Genomic DNA, 19,673 nt, shown 5'->3' with positions numbered 1-19,673 from the left:
TTTAATCTTTTTCTATTTCTCCAAATTGCTTGTATTTTACTGATTTTTTTTTAATTTTTTGTATCTGTTTGAGGTTTTGAGGCGATCTATAAAAATTGATTGGCTGATTGATATATACTGGAAATGCAATTATAGACATAAAACTGTTCATTCTTATTTAATTTTTAGATGACAGAAAAAATAGAATACTTCTGTGTACTTCTGTAACTACTGGATGAAGGCAATGCAAAACAAAGTTAGTGAAAAGACACAGATAAAAAAAAGTACAAAATTATTCATAATTTCGACATAAACTAGCCAGAAACTATTAATTTAATGACTGCAATTAAGTGGCTCTGTCTAATTTCATACAGTGACAATTGATTTATCTCCCATAACAGTAAGAATTCCTAATTATACTTGTAATAACAACCTTTGCAAAAAAGCATTGCATTTTTCTTTTTTCTGTACACCACACGTCACACAAAAGCTTGCTGTTTTCTCAGGCGAACAATATTCATTCTGTTACCATTAATGTGGTACTGTATTTTAAATAAAAATGAAAATTGTCAATCCCTTGTCATGCTCCACCCGCTATTTGAAATTGAGAAGGTCCACTGAAAGCACAATAATAATACAACAGCTGTTTGCAAGAAAGGCTTGTGTCAGAGGGAATTCCCGGGAGCCGAACAGAACTCAAAACCAAACAGCAAATTCCATCTGTCTGATCACTCCGAATTCAACATTTATTTAAACCTGTATTATGTTTAGTACAGTTTTCACCTTCCTTGTGACTGAAGATACCACTTTTTAATAATCTGCTCCCTTATAAAAGTTTACCAGTTTTTTTATGCTTTTTCCATGCTTTTCCACTAGTTATACTATGCCTATAGTCCAGCTTGCCATGTTTTTCAATTTGCTTTACAATAGCTCTCTGGGCTTTACAATGCTTTCATGATGCTTTACCTTGCTTCCATTATGCTTTATTATACATTTTAGAAGTGCTGTTAAGATCATTTAGCTGAGCTCCTTTGGTGATCCTAACTATACAAAATGGGAAATCTTTTCAGCCTTTAAAAATGTAACAGTTTGGGCATTTCTGTAAGAAACAAAAGATTGGGTGTTGCTCTGTATACTGTGTTTACCGTGTCTGTATAATATTCCCTCTAGATAATTCAATGCCAGATTTGATATTTTCCTCTACTTGCTGTATGTTGGTAAGCCTGTAGGAGTGTAATACTGCATCCATTCAACAGCAGTGTTTCTTTTTTGTGAAAAGGAAGCTGAACCTGCCTACTGTGACCATTTGAAATGCACACAATCTCACTGATGGAATACCCAACAGGGTATGCTGTCAGGAATGTAAAGTTTGAATTTAGGATTGTGGATTAGCCTCCAGTTGTCGTTTAACAAGCTGATCAGAGACAAATGCAGCACATTGAATTATTGAACATTCAAATGTTACAACTCCCTGTAATAGCTCTAACTTTTCAAACAAACAAAAATGTATTGTCTATCCTGCTCTTGTCTCTGCTCATAAATTTAAATTTGTATTTCCTACAGTGTCTCCAACAAATTAGTAATAGAATATAGTAATCAGTTAACATTAGATTAAAATAAACAGACTATATTATTATATATATAATAAGATGACAAAACATTGTATTACTGTGTATTATCTTGTATTATCTTTTTTCTGCTCTTTGCACTGCTTTAAAAAAAAAAAAAAGAAGATTGATGTGACTGTCGAGTTGTTTTATGTTTATGTTTTAGCTGTGAGAATCCACCTGTGTACAAAGCAATTTTTGTATAGCTCTAATGTGGGACCAATGAGGAATATTCTCATTATGTAAAATGAACACAATAAAACAGTGTACAGCTCTACCCCGGGGGAACCATGTGGTGACTCATTTGCTGCTTGACAGTTTTCAGTGCTGGTAAATTGAACTTTTTCTCAATAACAACTTGATTTGTAAAGTACTTTGAGATGTTTCCTTGCATGAAAGTATTAAATGTTATTTTATTTGATAAGACACAAGCTACTATCAGAAAGCATATGTATTGTGTGCTAGCTAACTTCTTTACACACAATTTTGATAGCTATATTATATATTTTTGTCATTTTAATTAATGTACAGTGTATCACAATAAGTAGCTTTGCAACTGATGGTTATTGGTCCTCAAAAGGCACACACTGTTGAACTGTTTGTCTCAGACAGTTGAAACTTGCTTTTCAATACCTCACTTGAGCCAAACAGACATGACTGTATAACTTAATGAAAAGGTGGATTTTTTTTTTTTTTCTGCTACATATTTTTATGTTCAATGTTCAACATCTGAACTGTATTTCATGTTTTTCCTATGCATTTTACAACACACATTTAGGAAGATTAATCTAATTAAAAATAAAGCACTGTCTGTGTTTATCTATGCTTGCATTGGGTTTTTATCTTCACGGCTACATATTTTTTGCATGATTCAACAGCATTCAACTAATTTACTTAGTGTGTGTTCCATTAACATGCAATCACAAAGAGAACCTGGAGTCACTTCTTTATTAACAGTGTTAGTGCAGCTTGTCACTGCTAATATCACCTTTTATCTTGCCTTTTATCGTCATGAATCTTTGAGGCACAAGCTGCTAGGTTTACAAAAATACAAATATGTATTGCTAGGACGAACACAGGATTTTCATGTTTGGATATTCGCTCATAATTTTAAATATTCATTTGGGTACTGTTTAAGTGAGGCATTTCAGTCCCATGAGACTCACTCTAAAGCAGCACAAAAATATTTGTTCCCTGCACATACTGACGAGATTTTTAAACGTGTCTCACAACACAAACAATAGAAGAAAGATGCCTAACTGAAAGTCATACAAACATGATTGAAATTAGTTGCTGAACAAATGAACAGAAAAGAGAATACCAGGTACTCTAAGACACGAGCATACACCATTGGTTTTATAGTATGTAATATACAGTATACTGCTAAACATCAGTTTTCTATCCTGTGTTTAGACTAAGACACAGGTTACTGTTACCATTTGGAGACAAATGTAGATGGCACTGATGTACAGCATCATTTTAGCCCACTGAGCTGTAACTGGGTGTCAAGGTCAGGAATGAGGCAGAAACCTGTGGAACTCCCTGGCAACAAATTGATTAACCACAGCCTCAATAAATCACCCCTCTCAATGAGATGGCTTTTAAAGCCTCTCACTCCAAGGCAGTTCCCTTTCACAACCAGGGCACATGAACAGCTAAGCTCATTACATTTATGATAAAAATGTATAACATCAATTTAGACCATGTCAAGAAAATAAACTAAAAGTAGAACAACTAAGAAATGTGTTTTGAAGCTTTACCAATGGAATTACAGTGCAGTCAGTGTAAGCCCATAACAAATTTCTTAATACCACCTGTACGCCAACTAAACTACCATGGTAGGGATTACGTTCTTTGATTCCTTCTTGTTTGAGATGTAGACATTTTGTATACAGAGGACAGCTTTTTATGAATGAATGATAACATATGCTCCCTCTTTTTTACATTACACATATTTGAAGTAATAAGAAAGTCAGTGACTCCCAAAACACTTTTTATTGCAATCTCAAAAACGTCCCTGTTATAATTAGAATTACAAGATCTGACAGTAATCAATAGATGTTGTTTTGTTCAAGGTTTTAAAATATATCAGTAGAAAATAATACGAATATATAATTAGTAAATGTAATGTTAAAAATACATTGAGTAGATAAAAAATAAAGTGAAAGATCAAAAGTGTTTTGTTCAAGGAAAATAATTTTTTTGTTAATAAAATACCCTTAATAATACTTAGAAGCATCACAAACAACCATTGAATTCCATTCATTGACTATAATAGCAAGTTATGGCCATCAAAAACAATTGAGTAGATAACTATTACATTGGAACATCAGTCTCTATATTATTTTGCAATTAGCAATTGCTAACCAGCCCTAGGTGTATTAAAAACATATTTGCTATTTGTGAGCTTAAATGGTAGCAATCAATTTTTAATTACACTCTATGCACTGGTAAAAGATAAGGCAGGCAGATAAAGATGAAACAAGGAATAGCTGATTTGGGTTCATTACTCTTTGGGATGTCATAGTTTTAAAGTACATCACCAAGATAAAAAAAACTAAAAAACACAACATTATGGTCCATTCAGTCACCAAGCTCTGACTCCTTCTCTCAAGTGGCCTTACCTCTGGGATGTTTTCTTGTACTTCCTCCTGTTGAAGAGTAGAAATAGAGAGGTGAGAATGCAGGGTTGAAATTGAGTTCTACAAGCAGCAGATAACCTCTTTGCACACAAATACAGACATCCTAAAATTTGGTCTACTGTATTTGACATGATGTCAAGAATTCCAGACATTCAGTACACTGTAGTTACTATGTTAGGCAATGAATTTAGAGATTCACAAACTATATACTATTCTTCTATAACATTATGACAGGTGGTAGGGTCCACGAAAAAGGCGGACACTGTAAAGAAATTTAAAGGTGCTCTTTTTATTGGTTGGACACTGCATGATCTCATTTAAAGGCAGTACTGTAATATGTGCCTAAAAAGCTCAGTAATTACTAGGTTGGTAGAAGGATATTAAGGTTGGAACCTCACTATCGTTTCTAGCTGCATTGCCTCTTTCTTCATTCGCTCTTCTCCTTTTTTTTGGGGGGGTGACAACATTGATTTGTCAACTTTCAGAAAGTCACATTATCTGCACCTGAGGATCATACTCACAAGACTGTTCTGTCAGCCCTGGGTACTGATTTAAATCTTGAGATGAGTATGACCTGTTACAGCTATCTTGAACTTAATATCTTTACTAGTGTATTTTCCTTGCTGTTCAGCTTCACTTTGTATTAATTTCTATTACAGTCATCACACCCAGATGACTTTTTAAAACATTTTAAAATCACCCTGTTGCCTCAATAGAGCACAGCAAAGGATAATTAACCTCTAAGTATATCTTGTACACCACAGTAACCATGAACCTCTTTCCCAGCCCCTAGTGAATGTAGGAATAATGGGTACACTGTGGCAGATTGTGGCAAAGTGCCAGCTGCTGTGTATATTTTGTGTTATGTGTTGTGTGTTAATGTTGGTGTATAATCATTGGTACACAGGATATAAACGGGTCTGTGTAACACGAGTGTTTAAAATGTATATTTGTATTTAGGCAAGAGGATTGCCCAGCACTTCACGTGCAAGTAAAAAGTAATAATATGTGAGCACGGGGAATTGCACTTTATTAATTGACTTGCAGTTGTACCGTAACGGCACGCCAATGATTGATTAGCAGTCGGTCTCGGTACAGCTGCATAAAAGCTACATGTTTTCACCCACTCGGGGTTGTGTGTTTGGTGAGTGGAGAACGGGGAAAGGAGCTGGAGCTGCCTCTGCCTCCATCACCAGCAGGGGGAGAGGAGCAGGAGCTGCCTATCCCTTAACCAGAAGGACCAGAACTAGATGCTGGCGGTCCTCAGCAGCCTTGCATAGGCCGCTGAGGCTGAGAAGAGGGCCAACACCTGCACCTCAGCTTGTCCTGACTCCCTTTCTCACTTCGCCCAAGGATGCATTCGCTTCGTCAAAGAATTCCTGTCTTGCTTCTCCCAAGGATGCCTGCCTCGCTTCTCCCAAGGATGCCTGCCTCACTTCACCCAAGGATGCCTCCCTCGCTTCGCCCAAGAATGCCTGCCACGCTATGCCCAAGGATGCCAGCCTGGCATCGCCTGGGGTTGCCTGCCTCTCCACATCGCCAGGGGTTGCCTGTCGCTCCACATTGCCTGGGGTTGCCAGCCACTCCGCATCGCCTGGGGTCACTGGAACTGCTTCACCAGGGGTTGCAGTCAGCTCTGCTTGGCCACAGGGGTCAGTGTGGCCGGATCCCCACCAGAGGGAGCTGCCGGCTATGAAAAAGGGGGGAGAGGTCAGGAGACCACCTTCCCCCACAGCAGTTTCGCTGCAGGAGTTCTGGGGGCTGGAGTCCCCCCAGAGGGAGCTGCCAGCTATAAAGGGGGGAGAGGTCAGGAGACCACCTTCCCCCGAAGCAGTTTCACTGCCGGAGATCTTGGGGGAGATCTGGAGACCACCAACCCCAGCACCTTTTAAGCTGCTGGACTTGCCCTGGCTGAAGGAGTCAGTCTGGGAGCTGTCAGCATGTCTGCTGACAGCAGCACCATTGGCAGCATTTCCGCTGCCAGTGGTACAGCGGGACAAGAGATTCGCCCCACTGTCAGCACGTCTGCTGACAGCATGGCCAGTAGCAGTCTGGCTACTGGCAACATTCCCCCCATCAACCCCTTAAAGTCCCTGTTCTTGGCCCAGGACTTTGAGCGAGACTTTTGGGATTTTAAGGGGGGAGGTGGCCATTGAGGCCATGTGTGCTTTGCACAAGGGGTGGGGGGGGTATATGCGGCAAAGTGCCCGCCCCTGTGTATATTTTGTGTTATGTGTTGTGTTTTAATGTTGGTGTGTAGTCATTGGTACACAGGATATAAACAGGTCTTTGTAACACAAGTGTTTAAAATGTATATTTGTATTTAGGCATGAGGATTGCGCAGCACTTTACGTGCAAGTAAAAAGTAATAATACGTGAGCACGGGGAATTGCACTTTATTACTTCATGTGCAGTTGTACTGCGACTCCAATTGAATGATTGATTAGCAGTCGAGTCTCGGTACAGCTGCATAAAAGCTACATGTTTTCACCCACTCGGGGTTGTGTGTTCGTTGAGTGGAGAACAGGGTTGGAGACAGAGGTAATAATAATAATTGTAATAATAATCATAATCGTTAAAATATCTGCTCACCATGTTTAGTCCATTTTGTTTGTCTTTTTATTTTGGCGACGAGTGCCGTGTCCTGTATTTTTGTATGTTACAACCGTTTATTTTCTCTCTGTTCTGTTCACTCATTAAATGTTGAGCGAAGCCATTTGCTCAGCTCCACCAAACTCCATCTCTCTTGTTGTTTGTTTCCTGCTTCTGGTCTGACGTCACCCACTTCGGCCATCTTTGTGACACAGATATACAGCCCATGTACACAAAACTGAGTGATGCTGTACAGCAATGGTTTCTAATGTTGTGTCCAATACCTGTAGGTGGTATGATTCCCTGAGAGAATGCAAAAGCTGCTCACAGCTGTACAAATCAGTTAATTGTTAAATCCCAAACAATGATGAACAATCTGTTCTATTAAAAAAAAGTACTAAGGTATAGTCTGCCTCAAAGTGCTCTGACTTTTTATTTGTTGCAACTGGGTTACTGAAAATTAAAATCTGAATACCTGAAAAGACTAAAATCATAAAACTAGAACCCCTAACGTAACATCTAGCCTAGTCATTTATAGATATGAAAAGTTAATGTTGTTGATATTTACACCCCCCCAAAAAAATTATGTGAATCAAAATGGTCTTCATTGAAACACATATTTTGATTGTCAAGTGATGAACTTGAATATATAATGATATTACTCATTTTTTATCAATAAAAAAAAAAAAGTTCTCTAAAAAAAAAAAAAAACAATTGAAGTCTTTATTTTGGATAATAATGGCATAAATACATAAGCGCAAAATCCAATTTCATCTTAATAACCTCCTGTTCTGACGCTTTCGTTCACATTATGCAAATTTATTATGATTGGCTTTAATTTACCTAAGTATGAAATGCAATGTTATCGTTGCACAAAAACAGTTGTTTTGTAATTACACTGCAGGATCAATAAATATAATGTTTTACTTTATTAGGCAGTAATATCTGGCTATAAGGATCGTTCTCATTTTTCTAATTATGTTATTTGTTTTTTTTCTTTTATTGAGCCCTAACAGTAGCTACAGGACATGCTTGTAATAATATACTGGCACTTCTATTTAGCTTTTTTAGTTCCACACACATAAATCCATATACTGTGCATGCATTTACCAAGCTATTCTTAGAAAATAACTATGTTTGTTATTTTTCTCTTTTGAGTGATCTACAGCTGTGGAAGTTTTATCATTTCATTCAGGGGGATTTTTAACAGGCTATGTTTTCCACTCCGTAACGAATGCACACCCAGCAAAGCAATTAACACAGTCAAATGAAGCTGCACATTTCATTTATCAGTCATGACCATGAAGTATGACATTAATGTTCCTTGAAATTGTTTTTTGCCAAATGGCAGCAGTCCAGTTGGTTAGCAAGTTGGTGATTAGTGTAAGAAAACACAGGGCCTCAGTGGAAGGATTCATCACTCATAACCAGGATTAAACATCAAGGCAGGAAACATGGTTTGGAATCACATCAAGCCATCCAGCGCTATATGCAAAGTCACAGAACAAATCTGCATCTTGCCCTAAACTTGAGAAAATCTATCAGACTGCTGATTACAGGTTCATGGGTTTCTTGTACAATAAGATTACTTAGTGGTCTTTGCTTTGTAATTCCCTTGAATATTGACGTTTCTAACAAACCAGTTTTTCCTACGCTATCACAGTTTGTAAAATGCATTTGTCAATTTAGTTCTTTAGTTTTATTTCAAAATGCACTTTTACTGCAGTAAGGTATAGTAGTACAATGAGTAAAATCATGTACCATTTTAAAGGAACTAACAGAAATAAGGAGCTTATTTAATAATGATTGTTATTTTTCTGTAGTGCCTTTCATAGTGGACCACCATCACAAAGCGCTTTACAGAGGTAGTCTGTAAACAGTGCATTATATGCAGAGTCACTTAAAGTAGGACATTGATTTAACATCTCATCCGCAGGACAGAGCACAAGGAGGTTAAGTGACTTGCTCAGGGTCACACAGTGAGTCAGTCAGTGACAGAGGTGAGGTTTGAACCAGCGACCTTTTGATTACAAGCGCTGAACTTTAACCACTGGACCACACATTTTTTTTAAATGGTTTTAGTTACTAAATAATAACGACCATAACTAAATACTGTTCCTGTGTATCACTGAAACAAATAGTTGCTGCCTGGGTATATCATATCCTGTCATATTTCATATTCAAAAGATGAAAATCTGAGCAACCACTAAGCAGGTGTGCAAGCTCTACAATAATCCTGACCCTTGGATGACGACGATTTTTACATATTTCTATTGAACACCTGCTCCCTGCCTGCCCCAATTTCTCCACTCAGTGGGGATCTCATTCTGATAGCCTGAACTCCCTCGCCTTCCCTTTCCCCTTGAATCACTGTGCTATCAGTGGGCACCTGCAAGTGAAATATGAACCTTTAAAGGACTTCACAACAGACAACTGCATTTAAAAAGAAACAGACAAATACCTGCCAGAAACTCTCCAATTTGTTTCAGCCAATAAAACAAGAAATAAAAATGCAGGGGAACACCTACCTACCCTAAGTAAGTCATAATTCATATGCAACGTGCTGGATGAACAGAAAGGGATTAAAGGTCAGCTGGAGAAATGATCTTTTGTTAATTCACAGCAGTATTTTGCTATCGGAGATTCATTTATTTATTTATTTATTTATTTCCATCATTTAAAAAAATATTCAAAAGCAAATGCTTTTGTGATTATGTGATGGCTGCTGTTTCATATGACAGATGTGATATATGCATGCATTAGTCTACACTTGACAACTTAGGGTTACATCAACAAGCATATCATGTAAAAAAAAAAAAAATGTCATCTACATTTTTTCATAGAAAAAATTAATCATTCTTCCATCATCCTAAACTGTTATACGCTATCATATTGCTAGTACATCTAGTTTAACAATACAGTTACACAATATAATTGGTGTCTTAAGCAACTTGCAGCTCCACCAAAAAAAAGGTATGTTCTAATGGCAGATTTAAATAGGAAGGTGTAATACATGTTTATTCAAGTTCATGGCCACTACACAAAAACAAGATTTGCATAGATTATTTTTGCTTTCCAATTTGCTACCTAATTATTGCAGACAGGAGTTTTTTGTATGCTTACAACAGAGTGCTACAGTGATGTGGGCTTTAAAATTGTTTGTTTTTGCTCAGTCGGTTGGTTATGTTATAATTTTCCTGGATCAAATGAACAAGACTTAAGCAACAGCAGCTAAAAAGCTTTTTTTTATTATTTTTACATCTATGCAATAACGTCCATGAAAGAGCGCAGCATCATTCAAAAGAAGGCATGCACTGACACCACAGAGTGAATTTAAAAAGTAAATACTTACAGTCCTCGAAGCCGCAGCCAAATTTTTTCGATTTGGTCCGGTTGCAGGTACTTGAGAGAGTTACTCTCAAACTCTTCAATTTCCTTAGTGGGAGACTCCATGGCTAAAAAAATGTAATTCCTCAGACAAGCTCAGAAGTTCAGTCAAAGCCTCTAATACTGTGATAGGATAGTAACCATGTTATTGTTGTTTTTGAAGTGGTCTGAATCCTCCTGCACCTCACAGGAAATGTGTGTCACCAGCAAGAGCTCCAGGTGTACACTGAGTGCAGCAGTGGCTGTGTGCCATGGTCCCTCATAAATATGATGTAGGGGATTAGGGGCTGATCTCTAGACTGAAAGCCACTACAGTTATTTGTGATAAGCCAGGGATGCAATCAGTAATACCAGCTGAAGACTCTTTATCGGTAAAAAAAAAAAAAATTAAAAAAAGAAGCAAGCCTGCAGACAATTGAGCTGCTTTGGTGCATGACTAGCAAGGCGTGGATTCAGCAGTACTAGTGCTGTTCAGCCCCTGCTTGCTGCCCTGTGATTCTTACATTCCAGCTTCATCCCTGCGAGCCAGCCCTCAGCCCCACGAGACAACCCTGACACGCACACACACTGATATCTATGAGAAGTCATCTGTCAGCAAGCCGTGACAATACTGCCTCTTAAAAAGGTAATAAATCTGTTTACAGAGGAAATTATAGACACAGGTTGTTGTTTCTTAGCCCGCACGCAGACCTCTGTTTGAAAAGCTTCAGCTGGCTCCTGAAGAATTGACAGGTATGATTAAACAGGGGATCATTAAATTCTGTATTACAAAAATGAAATCAGTGCACATCAGCAGTCAATTTTGGGGGCTTTATTTGTTGTAGGAATAAAGTATTCAACTCCTCAATGAGATATATATATATATATATATATATATATATATATATATATATATATTATATATATATATATATATATATATATAATACCTAATATTATTCAATACAAGTTATTTGAAAACACCACTTCATCCCTTATTATTAAAGGGATATGCAATATGAAAATAAATGTCACTTAGGACTAAAATGAAAATATGATACAAGTGCACATCATTAGTGTGATTATACTATAGCATGTGTTGTAGTGACTAGGCATGTCTTGATCTTACTAATAAGTCACACCTAGTCATTACAGCACAGTGAAATATAGGGCCCCATGGCACAAAACATTCTGCATCTCATGTAGTTCATAGAATAATCTGTTGAAACTGTTCATACACACACGTTCTGTATATCTTAATAGAATATATGCAATGTGTTGTTGAAAAATGATTTTCTAAATAAGAAAAATTAAAGAAACTCGATACAAAAATCGGATAAAAAAATGTGTGAAATATTTTCCCCACTTTTTAACTTTCTCTAAAAATAGCACACATTTTTATCTTGCAGTCTGTACTGTGATACAAAAAAAAAAAAAAAACCTTTTCTGTAATTGTTTTGGTAGTCCTGGATTCTGCCTGCTGATCCCTTTGACTCTTATGCCCTGAAGAACATCTCATCTCCATTCAGGCTCATGTTAGTTTGAAGTAAACATACTGGCTACTCCTGGCTTTGATCTGACAAGATGAAGCAGTCCATTTAAGACAAACATGATAACCTCTTGCACAAAATACAACGAAGAAGAGATTGGTATGTCATCAACAATGTCTGTTATTAGCAAAGATTTGTGAAATCAGACTTATAATGAGTTGTGGGATACACAGTGCCCCATTTGTCTAACAAGCCATTAACATCTATCCTTGAGACCCACTAAAACAAAATTCAGTGTAGCAATAACATTATTTATTACTTGCAAATAAATACTATATTTAAGATTACACCAAATCCATTGTTCAACACAACACTATCTGTTTGATTTACAGCTACTGTATATGTCGATGTTTATAGATATGACATATAATACAGCTACAAATATATATATATATATATATATATATATATATATATATATATATATATATATATATATATCTATATAATATATAATTTGCTTACTCATTATAGCTCAGTTGACACATCCCAAAGCAATAACGACGTGTCCTAATGCTCACTGCTGCTCAGCACCCTAAATTATGTTTTTCTTTTCTTTTTTTTTTTTAAATGTCATTAATATCTAGCCAGGCCTCCATTTTTTGATGAAAGCTTGATAATTCCAAACAATTTTAGCAAGCGCATTCTTTTTTTTAGAAGAACATTTTTCAGAAATAAAATACAACCTGGGAAAAGGTAATGATAATGAGCTGCTTGAATTGAAACTGATATCATAGTCCATGAGCTCTGTTAATTTAATACAATTTTCATTTTCCTAACATTTTTTTTTTCCCCCTTTATGCTCATGGAAAAATGTATACCTTTATTTTGTGCAATTTTAGGCTGAAAACCAAACTAGAGAAATGGCATGATTAACCCTAAACACTTTACTGACCAAACAGTTTAAATATTGCCATGTAATGTTTGTCTTCACAGGAGCAGGAGCCTATAGGCCTTATAAAATATTTTCTGGTTGGTGTGGGCAGGAGAATCATCCTTCCTTTTTCTGGTTTCGACCTCATTCTAGTAGCCTCACCTTCATTGTAAACTACCATGCAATCCCACAAATACATTATATTAGGATAAGCTTGGCTGAGATAACCAGATCAGCCTCTACATTTCTGACTCATACTGTTATAAATTATAATTTAGACTTCCATTTCCAGGAATGCATTGTCTTCACACAGTGCCGGAAAGAGACAGAACTTAATGTTAACAAAACTTAATGTTAACTTTTCTAAATTTCCATGGCATGGTTAAAGACACCAAAGGGATCTTTTTGTTCTGTTTTGATTTTCCCAAAAAGACAAATCTGTGGTGGGCACAGAAAGGGGAATCGGGTACAATGGGATTTTATCTGTGAAGCCGCCTTTGTGACATTGTTTATAATAATAAAATACTGTTTACTTAATATGGCTACGACAATAATGGGCCAGTCACAGGGGAAAATATGTACTAACATGTACACAATATGTTACCAATAATTATAGAGTAATTATTGATGCATTTTTTCTGTTCAATACATAGTAAGTACCAGGGGCACAGCCACCAGGGGGTCCAGGGGGGCCATGGCCCCTGCACTTTTCCGACAGGGGGGGGGGACATATAGTTTGGCCCCCGTACTTTTACTCTGAAAAAATAAAGCTGCCAATTTTTATTTTTTTTAGTGTCCTCAGTGTGGCGTTGTGGCTCTGTTGTGTATTAAAGTGTTTTTTTCTTAAACGGTGGTTAATTTAAATTAGAACTCGCTTTCTATGGCTATGGGAAAGGATACAGAAGGGAACATAACAGTATCTCAGTTGGATGTGGCCAGATTGAATCGACAGAACCGATCTGCATGACAGAAAGTGTATGCACACGAGAATTTATTTTTCTGTAGACTTACAGTTCTATAATTAATATAACCGATAGCATTGTGAGAAGCAAATATTAATCTATTCAGATTTAAACAGTGAGAGAAAGTAGCATGTAAGGGTTTACATGGGTTTACATGATGAAGCACCTTTGGCAGCAATTACAGCTGTGAGTCTGTTGGGATAGGTCTCTACCAACTTTGCACACCTAGATTTGGCAAAATTTTACCATTCTTCTTCACAAAACTGTTCAAGCTCTGTCAAGTTCCTTGGGGAGCGTTGATGGACAGCAATCTTCAAGTCATGCCACAAATTTTCGATTGGATTTAGGTCGGGGTTCTGACTGGGCCACTCAAGGACATTTACCTTTTTGTTCCTTAGCCACTCCAGTGTAGCTTTGGCTGTGTACTTTGAGTCATTATCATGCTTAAAGATGAACTTCCGTCCCAGTTTCTGCTTTCTTGCAGAGGGCAGCAGGTTTTTCTTCAAGGACTTCTGTGTACTTTGCTCCATTTATTTTCCCTTCTATCTTGACAAGTGCTCCAGTCCCTGCCAATGAGAAACATCCCCATAATATGATGCTGCCACCACCATGCTTCACAGTAGGGATGATGTTCTTTGGGTGATGCGCTGTGTTGGGTTTGCGCCAAACATAACGCTTTGCATTTAGGCCAAAAAGTTCCATTTTAGTTTTGTCAGACTACAAAACTTTTTGCCAAATGGCTACACTGTTTTATTGCATACTTCAAACTGGATTCAAAGTGGGCTTTCTTGAGTAATGGCTTCCTTCTTGCAACCCTACCATACAGGCCAGATTTGTGGAGTGCTTGGGATATTGTTGTCACATGCACACTTTGACCAGTCTTGGCCATAAAAGCCTGTAGCTCTTGTAAAGTTGCCATTGGCCTCTTGGTAGCCTCTCTGATCAGTCTCCTTCTTGCTCAGTCATCCAGTTTAGAGGGACGGCCTGATCTAGGCAGGGTCTTGGTGGTGCCATACACCTTCCACTTCTTAATGATCATCTTGACCATGCTCCAAGGGATAGTCAAGGACTTTGATATTATCTTACACCCATCCCCTGATCTGTGCCTTTCAACAACTTTGTCCTGGAGTTTTTCACTTGGAAGTTGTGGGGTAGGATGTGTAGATATTTTTTTTTTTTTTTTTTAATGCATTTTAATTCCAGGCTATAAGGCAACAAAAGGAAGCAGTCACATTGACGGCCACACAGAAAACAACTGTATTTTGATTATACAGAACGGTATTTTACTTTATTATTTTTATTTACCAGTCCGCAGTGTGTTTAGCTGTAATCAGATTAGTCTTTACTCTGTGTCTGAGTGAATGACTGACAGTCTATTGTTTTCAATCAGCCTTTTTGAAGGCTTGCGCCTGCTTGCCAGCTGTGCTTCGATTAGCATCGGGACTAGTGAAAATACATACCAGAGACCGTGGAGTTTTACTACACAACAAAATATGGAGTTGATGTTTTGGATCAGATGGCACGGAAGTATTCCATGAAAGCTGACTCCCGACGGTGGTCTGTTCAGGTGTTTTAAAATGTATTGGACCTAGCAGCCATCAACTCCTGGGTACTTTATAAAGAATGCAAGGAGAAGAATTTACCAAAGAGAGAATATATATTTACAGTTATCACAGGAAGTTAGCATAGCAAGCATTTGAAACAGAGGGAGACTTCCAAGCGTGTACCCTCAGCTGAAGCTGGCAAACTCATTGAAAGCCACAAGAGACGCCAATGCCAGGCTGGCAAGTGAAATAAATAAAACTTTGGACAGCTGTTCCCTGTGCAGAAAGGCGGTGTGGATTAGCGCATTATCTGTGTTGATTGTGAACAGTCTGACTCAAGGTAAATGAATACCCTTTTGTCAAAAAAAAAGAAAAATAAATTAGAATTTTTTTTTATAACTTCTTATGCTGTGCGCATCTGTAAAATGTTTTATTTTCTAAGTTTATTTATTTACGTTGTTCAGTTGCTTTTGATTATCAGATAATAAATCGATCGCTGTTGAAAGGTAAAAAAATGCATTGCTATTGTTTCAGTTTTATAAATATGTACCGTATGTTGTAAACCAATGTCTGTTCAGATGTTTATTTATTTACATTTTCTTGTTTTGGTTTGTAAAATAAATGTATATTATAGAGTGCACAGGGGAAAGCAGCAGCAGGGCTGGTAAATGACATAATCACATACAAAAACATAAGCCCAATATACTGTAGCGATCTCAGTTCCCGCAGGCAGGCGCCTTACACAGGCCGAGGCAATCCTCACACAGGCAGAGGGCGGGGGCGAACCCGAGACCTCTCACACTAAGGCATAGCGCAGATACCGCTGTACAAAAGAGCCAGTTCCTGCATGGTGTATATCAGGCCTATGTGTTCGTATGTGATTATGTAACTTGCCAGCCCTGCAGCTGCCTTCCCCCGTGCGTTACAATTTATAAATATGCTTTGGTTGTTCGGATGTTTGTGGCATACATAATAATAATAATAATAAAAAAATAATTACATCCGACTGTTTCTCCTTTCGTTATACTATTTACAGTGTTTTCAACAACAGCCATCAGAAAGACTGCTGCGGGGCTTCTAGGTATGAGTATATCTCCGGTCCTTCTAGTGCTAAAGTTGTAATTAGCATTGTTAAACCATCTCTATTTCTTAATTACATCATGGATATCTGGCAAACAAGCTAAAACATTTTTCTAGCTATACATTAAAAATATATATCTGGTTTACTGTGTTTACTGTGTTTAATTGTTTGGAAATTAAATAGGTTATCAGTAGAGTTGTAAAATAATCCTGTTTGTGTTTTTGTATTACTTGAAAAAGACAATCCCAAGTTAAAGTGAAAGTAAAATACATGCACACATTGTAGCATTCACTGGAAGACATAAGAACGAGAGGGCAGTATTTACTTGTGTGTGTTTCTTCTTACTGTTTTAGTGTTAGAAATATGACTCTTTCAACACAAACTTTGTTTTCAAATAGTGCAACACATCATTTGCTGGAGTAGAAAGAAAGGCTCATTAAGTCAGTCTGGCTGTTAATCGATTTTTTTAAGTCAGCACAAATGCAGTTTTTAAGGCAATTCATTTGGATAGAAATATACATCAGTACATATGTTCCTGCAGATATTATTACAGTTTAAATGAAGAGCATTCCCAGTATGGAAAATTTTATACAACTTCTTACAGATCCTGTCGTGCTTGACCAGCAGCAGAACAGCAATAAAGTGCGTGCACGTGCACTGTTCTTGCTGAGTGCTTTTAAACCTTTGTCTGTTTGCTCAGCCAGGTGGTTGAGAAAACTATGCCAGGGTTTAATTGTTTTATTTGGTAAAAAATGTGTTTCTTGCCAAGTTTTGTTCTATGAATTATCAACAAGCTAATATAGCTATTCAGCTGCCTACTTTGATAAGTGATAGTTAAAGGGTTAATGTTTATGGGCATGTTACTACAGTGGAAGGATATGCAGATTTGTGATACTACCATGTATGTCATACCTCAGCTGTAGTAATAGAAGCTCAGGATAAAGTCAGGTGCTTTACATTGACCTCTTTATAGAATGTTACTTGCAGTAAGAGCTGCCTTTGTGTTTGCAACATACAAAATTAAGGGTTTTTATGCACAGGTCTGTTGGTCCAACATTAGTCTAGTGGGACCCCCAATTTTTTAATTTTTTTTTTAATCTGTGATGGCACCTCTGGTAAGTACTTGTGATTATTAAAACATATTTTAATAGACATAGACATCTATATCTTTGGGGGATTCTTCAACATTGAAGTATTTACCTCTAATGAATTTGTTTTCATCAGTTAACTTTTCTGTCATAAATAATCAATAAGTGGCACATCCGGTAAAGGCACTCCGTCCAGAGTGCAGGGTGGCCCTATAGCTTGGAGATCACCAGTTTGAATCCAAGCTGTGCCATTGCCGACCGTGGACGGGAGTTTCCAGGGGGCGCTACACAATTGGCCAAGCGCTGCCCGGGCGTGGAGAGAATAGGTCGGCTGGGGAGTCCTTGGCACACATCGAACACCAGCGACTCCTGTGGCTGGCCGGATGCCTGCAGCCTGCTCGTATGCAATTCAGAATTGTGTGGTCCTCCAACGCTATATGTTCTGAGATGGCAGCATGGGGGGCTTATAGAGAGAACAATAAAGCGGATGGCTGACGGCACTTGTTTCAGAGAAAAATCGTGAATTAATAAAACTAATTAAAAAAAATAATAAATAAGTAATGACTTATCAATAAACAATGGCCTTTCTCTAGGGAAACGTAAAGAAACGTTCCCTTTAAACTGACTTGCTAATGATATTCAAAGGCACTGGAACTAGGGGTGCTGGAGGTGCGGCAGCACCCTTTGGTTTTGCATGGCTTCCATCATATACAAGGGTTACAGTTTTGTTCAATGGCTTTCAGCACCCTCATTATAAAAAATGTTCCAGTGCCACTGTATAGATTGATAGATCCCAATGAAAGACTTAGGTTTAAAGTACTGGATCAAATTGTACAGTGACTCACTGAGAAGATAGAAAAATAGTCTAGATAATAAAATAATTTATCTTGTGATCTTGACACAATAGTTTGAAATGTAGTTCCTGAGATCATTTATCTTTTGATCGCGAAATAACCATTTTAAAAACTGCCATGTCCTTAAAGATTAAGTAGCAGGGTTCCAAAAAATATACTGTTCTATGGCCCCACGTGTTGCTACAACTGTTTAAATAACGTGCCTGGAATTTTCCTTTTCATTGTTAACATCCTGACAACTTTTTACACTTATAACTGTAAAGTCTGTTTCAAAGCTTTTTTTTTTCAAAATGACCACTCTAGTGCACTGGAATTGAAGATCTCTCCTCTAAATCACAGCAGGATAAGCGATTAAAAAAAACAACATAACAAAAAGTGGATCGTTATTGCTGTGTTACCTGTTTGACAACGCGGACATTTTGAAAAAAAGCTTTGAAACATACTTTAAAATTATAAGTGTAAAAGGTTGTCAGGATTTTAACAATGACAAGGAAAATTCCAGGCATGTTATTATTAAAATCATGTGGAAATCGTAGTTATGTTGATGCATTACAGAATCTAAAGTTTAAACCCAGGGCTGTGTGGTTTTGTACAGTGTTGAAACAAAGCACCTGTACACAGACATACAATCTGAACTTTTGTGAAGAAAATGCAGGGCTATTAATATTAGCTAATGATGACAACATGGTTAACAAAAACATGAACCATTCAGCCCACTTGCATTACTTCTGATGAGCAGTGTGGAGTTGGAATGTGAAAACTGTTAATGGAAAAAAAAATGTTCAGCACTCTGGTGACAATACTTAATTTGTCTTCTAAACAGAAAAGAAAATCTTAACTTGTTGTTGTTTTTTTTTTGTATTTCTTCTAGATTGAAAGTAAGTACTATGGTGATTTTGTGTTGTTTACCTGTTAATTTATTATGAAATGCATTCATTTTCTTCTTTTTTTTATCAAGGTAATGTCAAGTCAATAATGCCAGTCCTCTGCTTTCATGTACTATACTTTTAAAAACTTAGACTTCGATTCCTTTACAGTCCAGCTTCTTGTTTCAAACTGAGTCACATGGAAGTAAGATTAGGTGCAGTAAACAGTAAAGGTACAGACAGAAGACTGCAGGGTGAATGCATATCTTGCAGGATATACATATCCTGAATCCGTATAGCTCTATATGTAATTCCCTTATAGTCATGGTCATTTGGTGAAATGATGTATGCTTATATATGAATTGCCTAAAGACAGCCCAAACAGTTTATTAGATAAAAATATTAGTCTGTGTAAAGTACAAACATAAATATCATGCAGCCAAAAAAAAGACCTATTTTTTTTATTGTAGTTTACAAGAGACTGCCTGAGCTCAAGTTTCAGCTCTTCAGACATTCTTTGTAAATTTGTGTCAAAACTCTTCATGATTGCTCTCCTAGAATGACTGCTTGTTAATCTTTACAGATTCATAACATATTGAACAGACTGAAGTGAACATTCTTAAGCCAAGCTATGCCTCTCAGGCCAGAAAAGTGCCTTTTTGTAATAT

The 19,673-nt window shown here is 37.2% G+C and overlaps 1 protein-coding gene across 2 annotated transcripts in view; it reads right to left on the bottom strand.

The window, feature by feature from the left end:
- Positions 1-10,650, bottom strand: part of LOC121312756 (calcium/calmodulin-dependent 3',5'-cyclic nucleotide phosphodiesterase 1C-like) — a 120,753-nt gene extending 110,103 nt beyond the window's left edge. For both annotated transcript variants that reach the window (XM_041244486.1, XM_041244487.1), the window contains exons 1-2: positions 10,173-10,650; positions 4,211-4,237 (exon numbers count right to left, since the gene is read on the bottom strand). In XM_041244486.1, coding sequence (XP_041100420.1) covers positions 4,211-4,237; positions 10,173-10,273 — 128 coding nt within the window. In that variant the 5' untranslated portion in view covers positions 10,274-10,650. The remainder of the gene's footprint in view (positions 1-4,210; positions 4,238-10,172) is intronic.
- Between the last annotated feature and the right edge of the window lie 9,023 nt (positions 10,651-19,673).

The sequence above is a fragment of the Polyodon spathula genome, chromosome 3 (assembly GCF_017654505.1).
Source record: "Polyodon spathula isolate WHYD16114869_AA chromosome 3, ASM1765450v1, whole genome shotgun sequence".
In the NCBI taxonomy this organism is placed as follows: domain Eukaryota; kingdom Metazoa; phylum Chordata; class Actinopteri; order Acipenseriformes; family Polyodontidae; genus Polyodon; species Polyodon spathula.
This window is presented reverse-complemented; position numbering and strand designations above follow the sequence as displayed.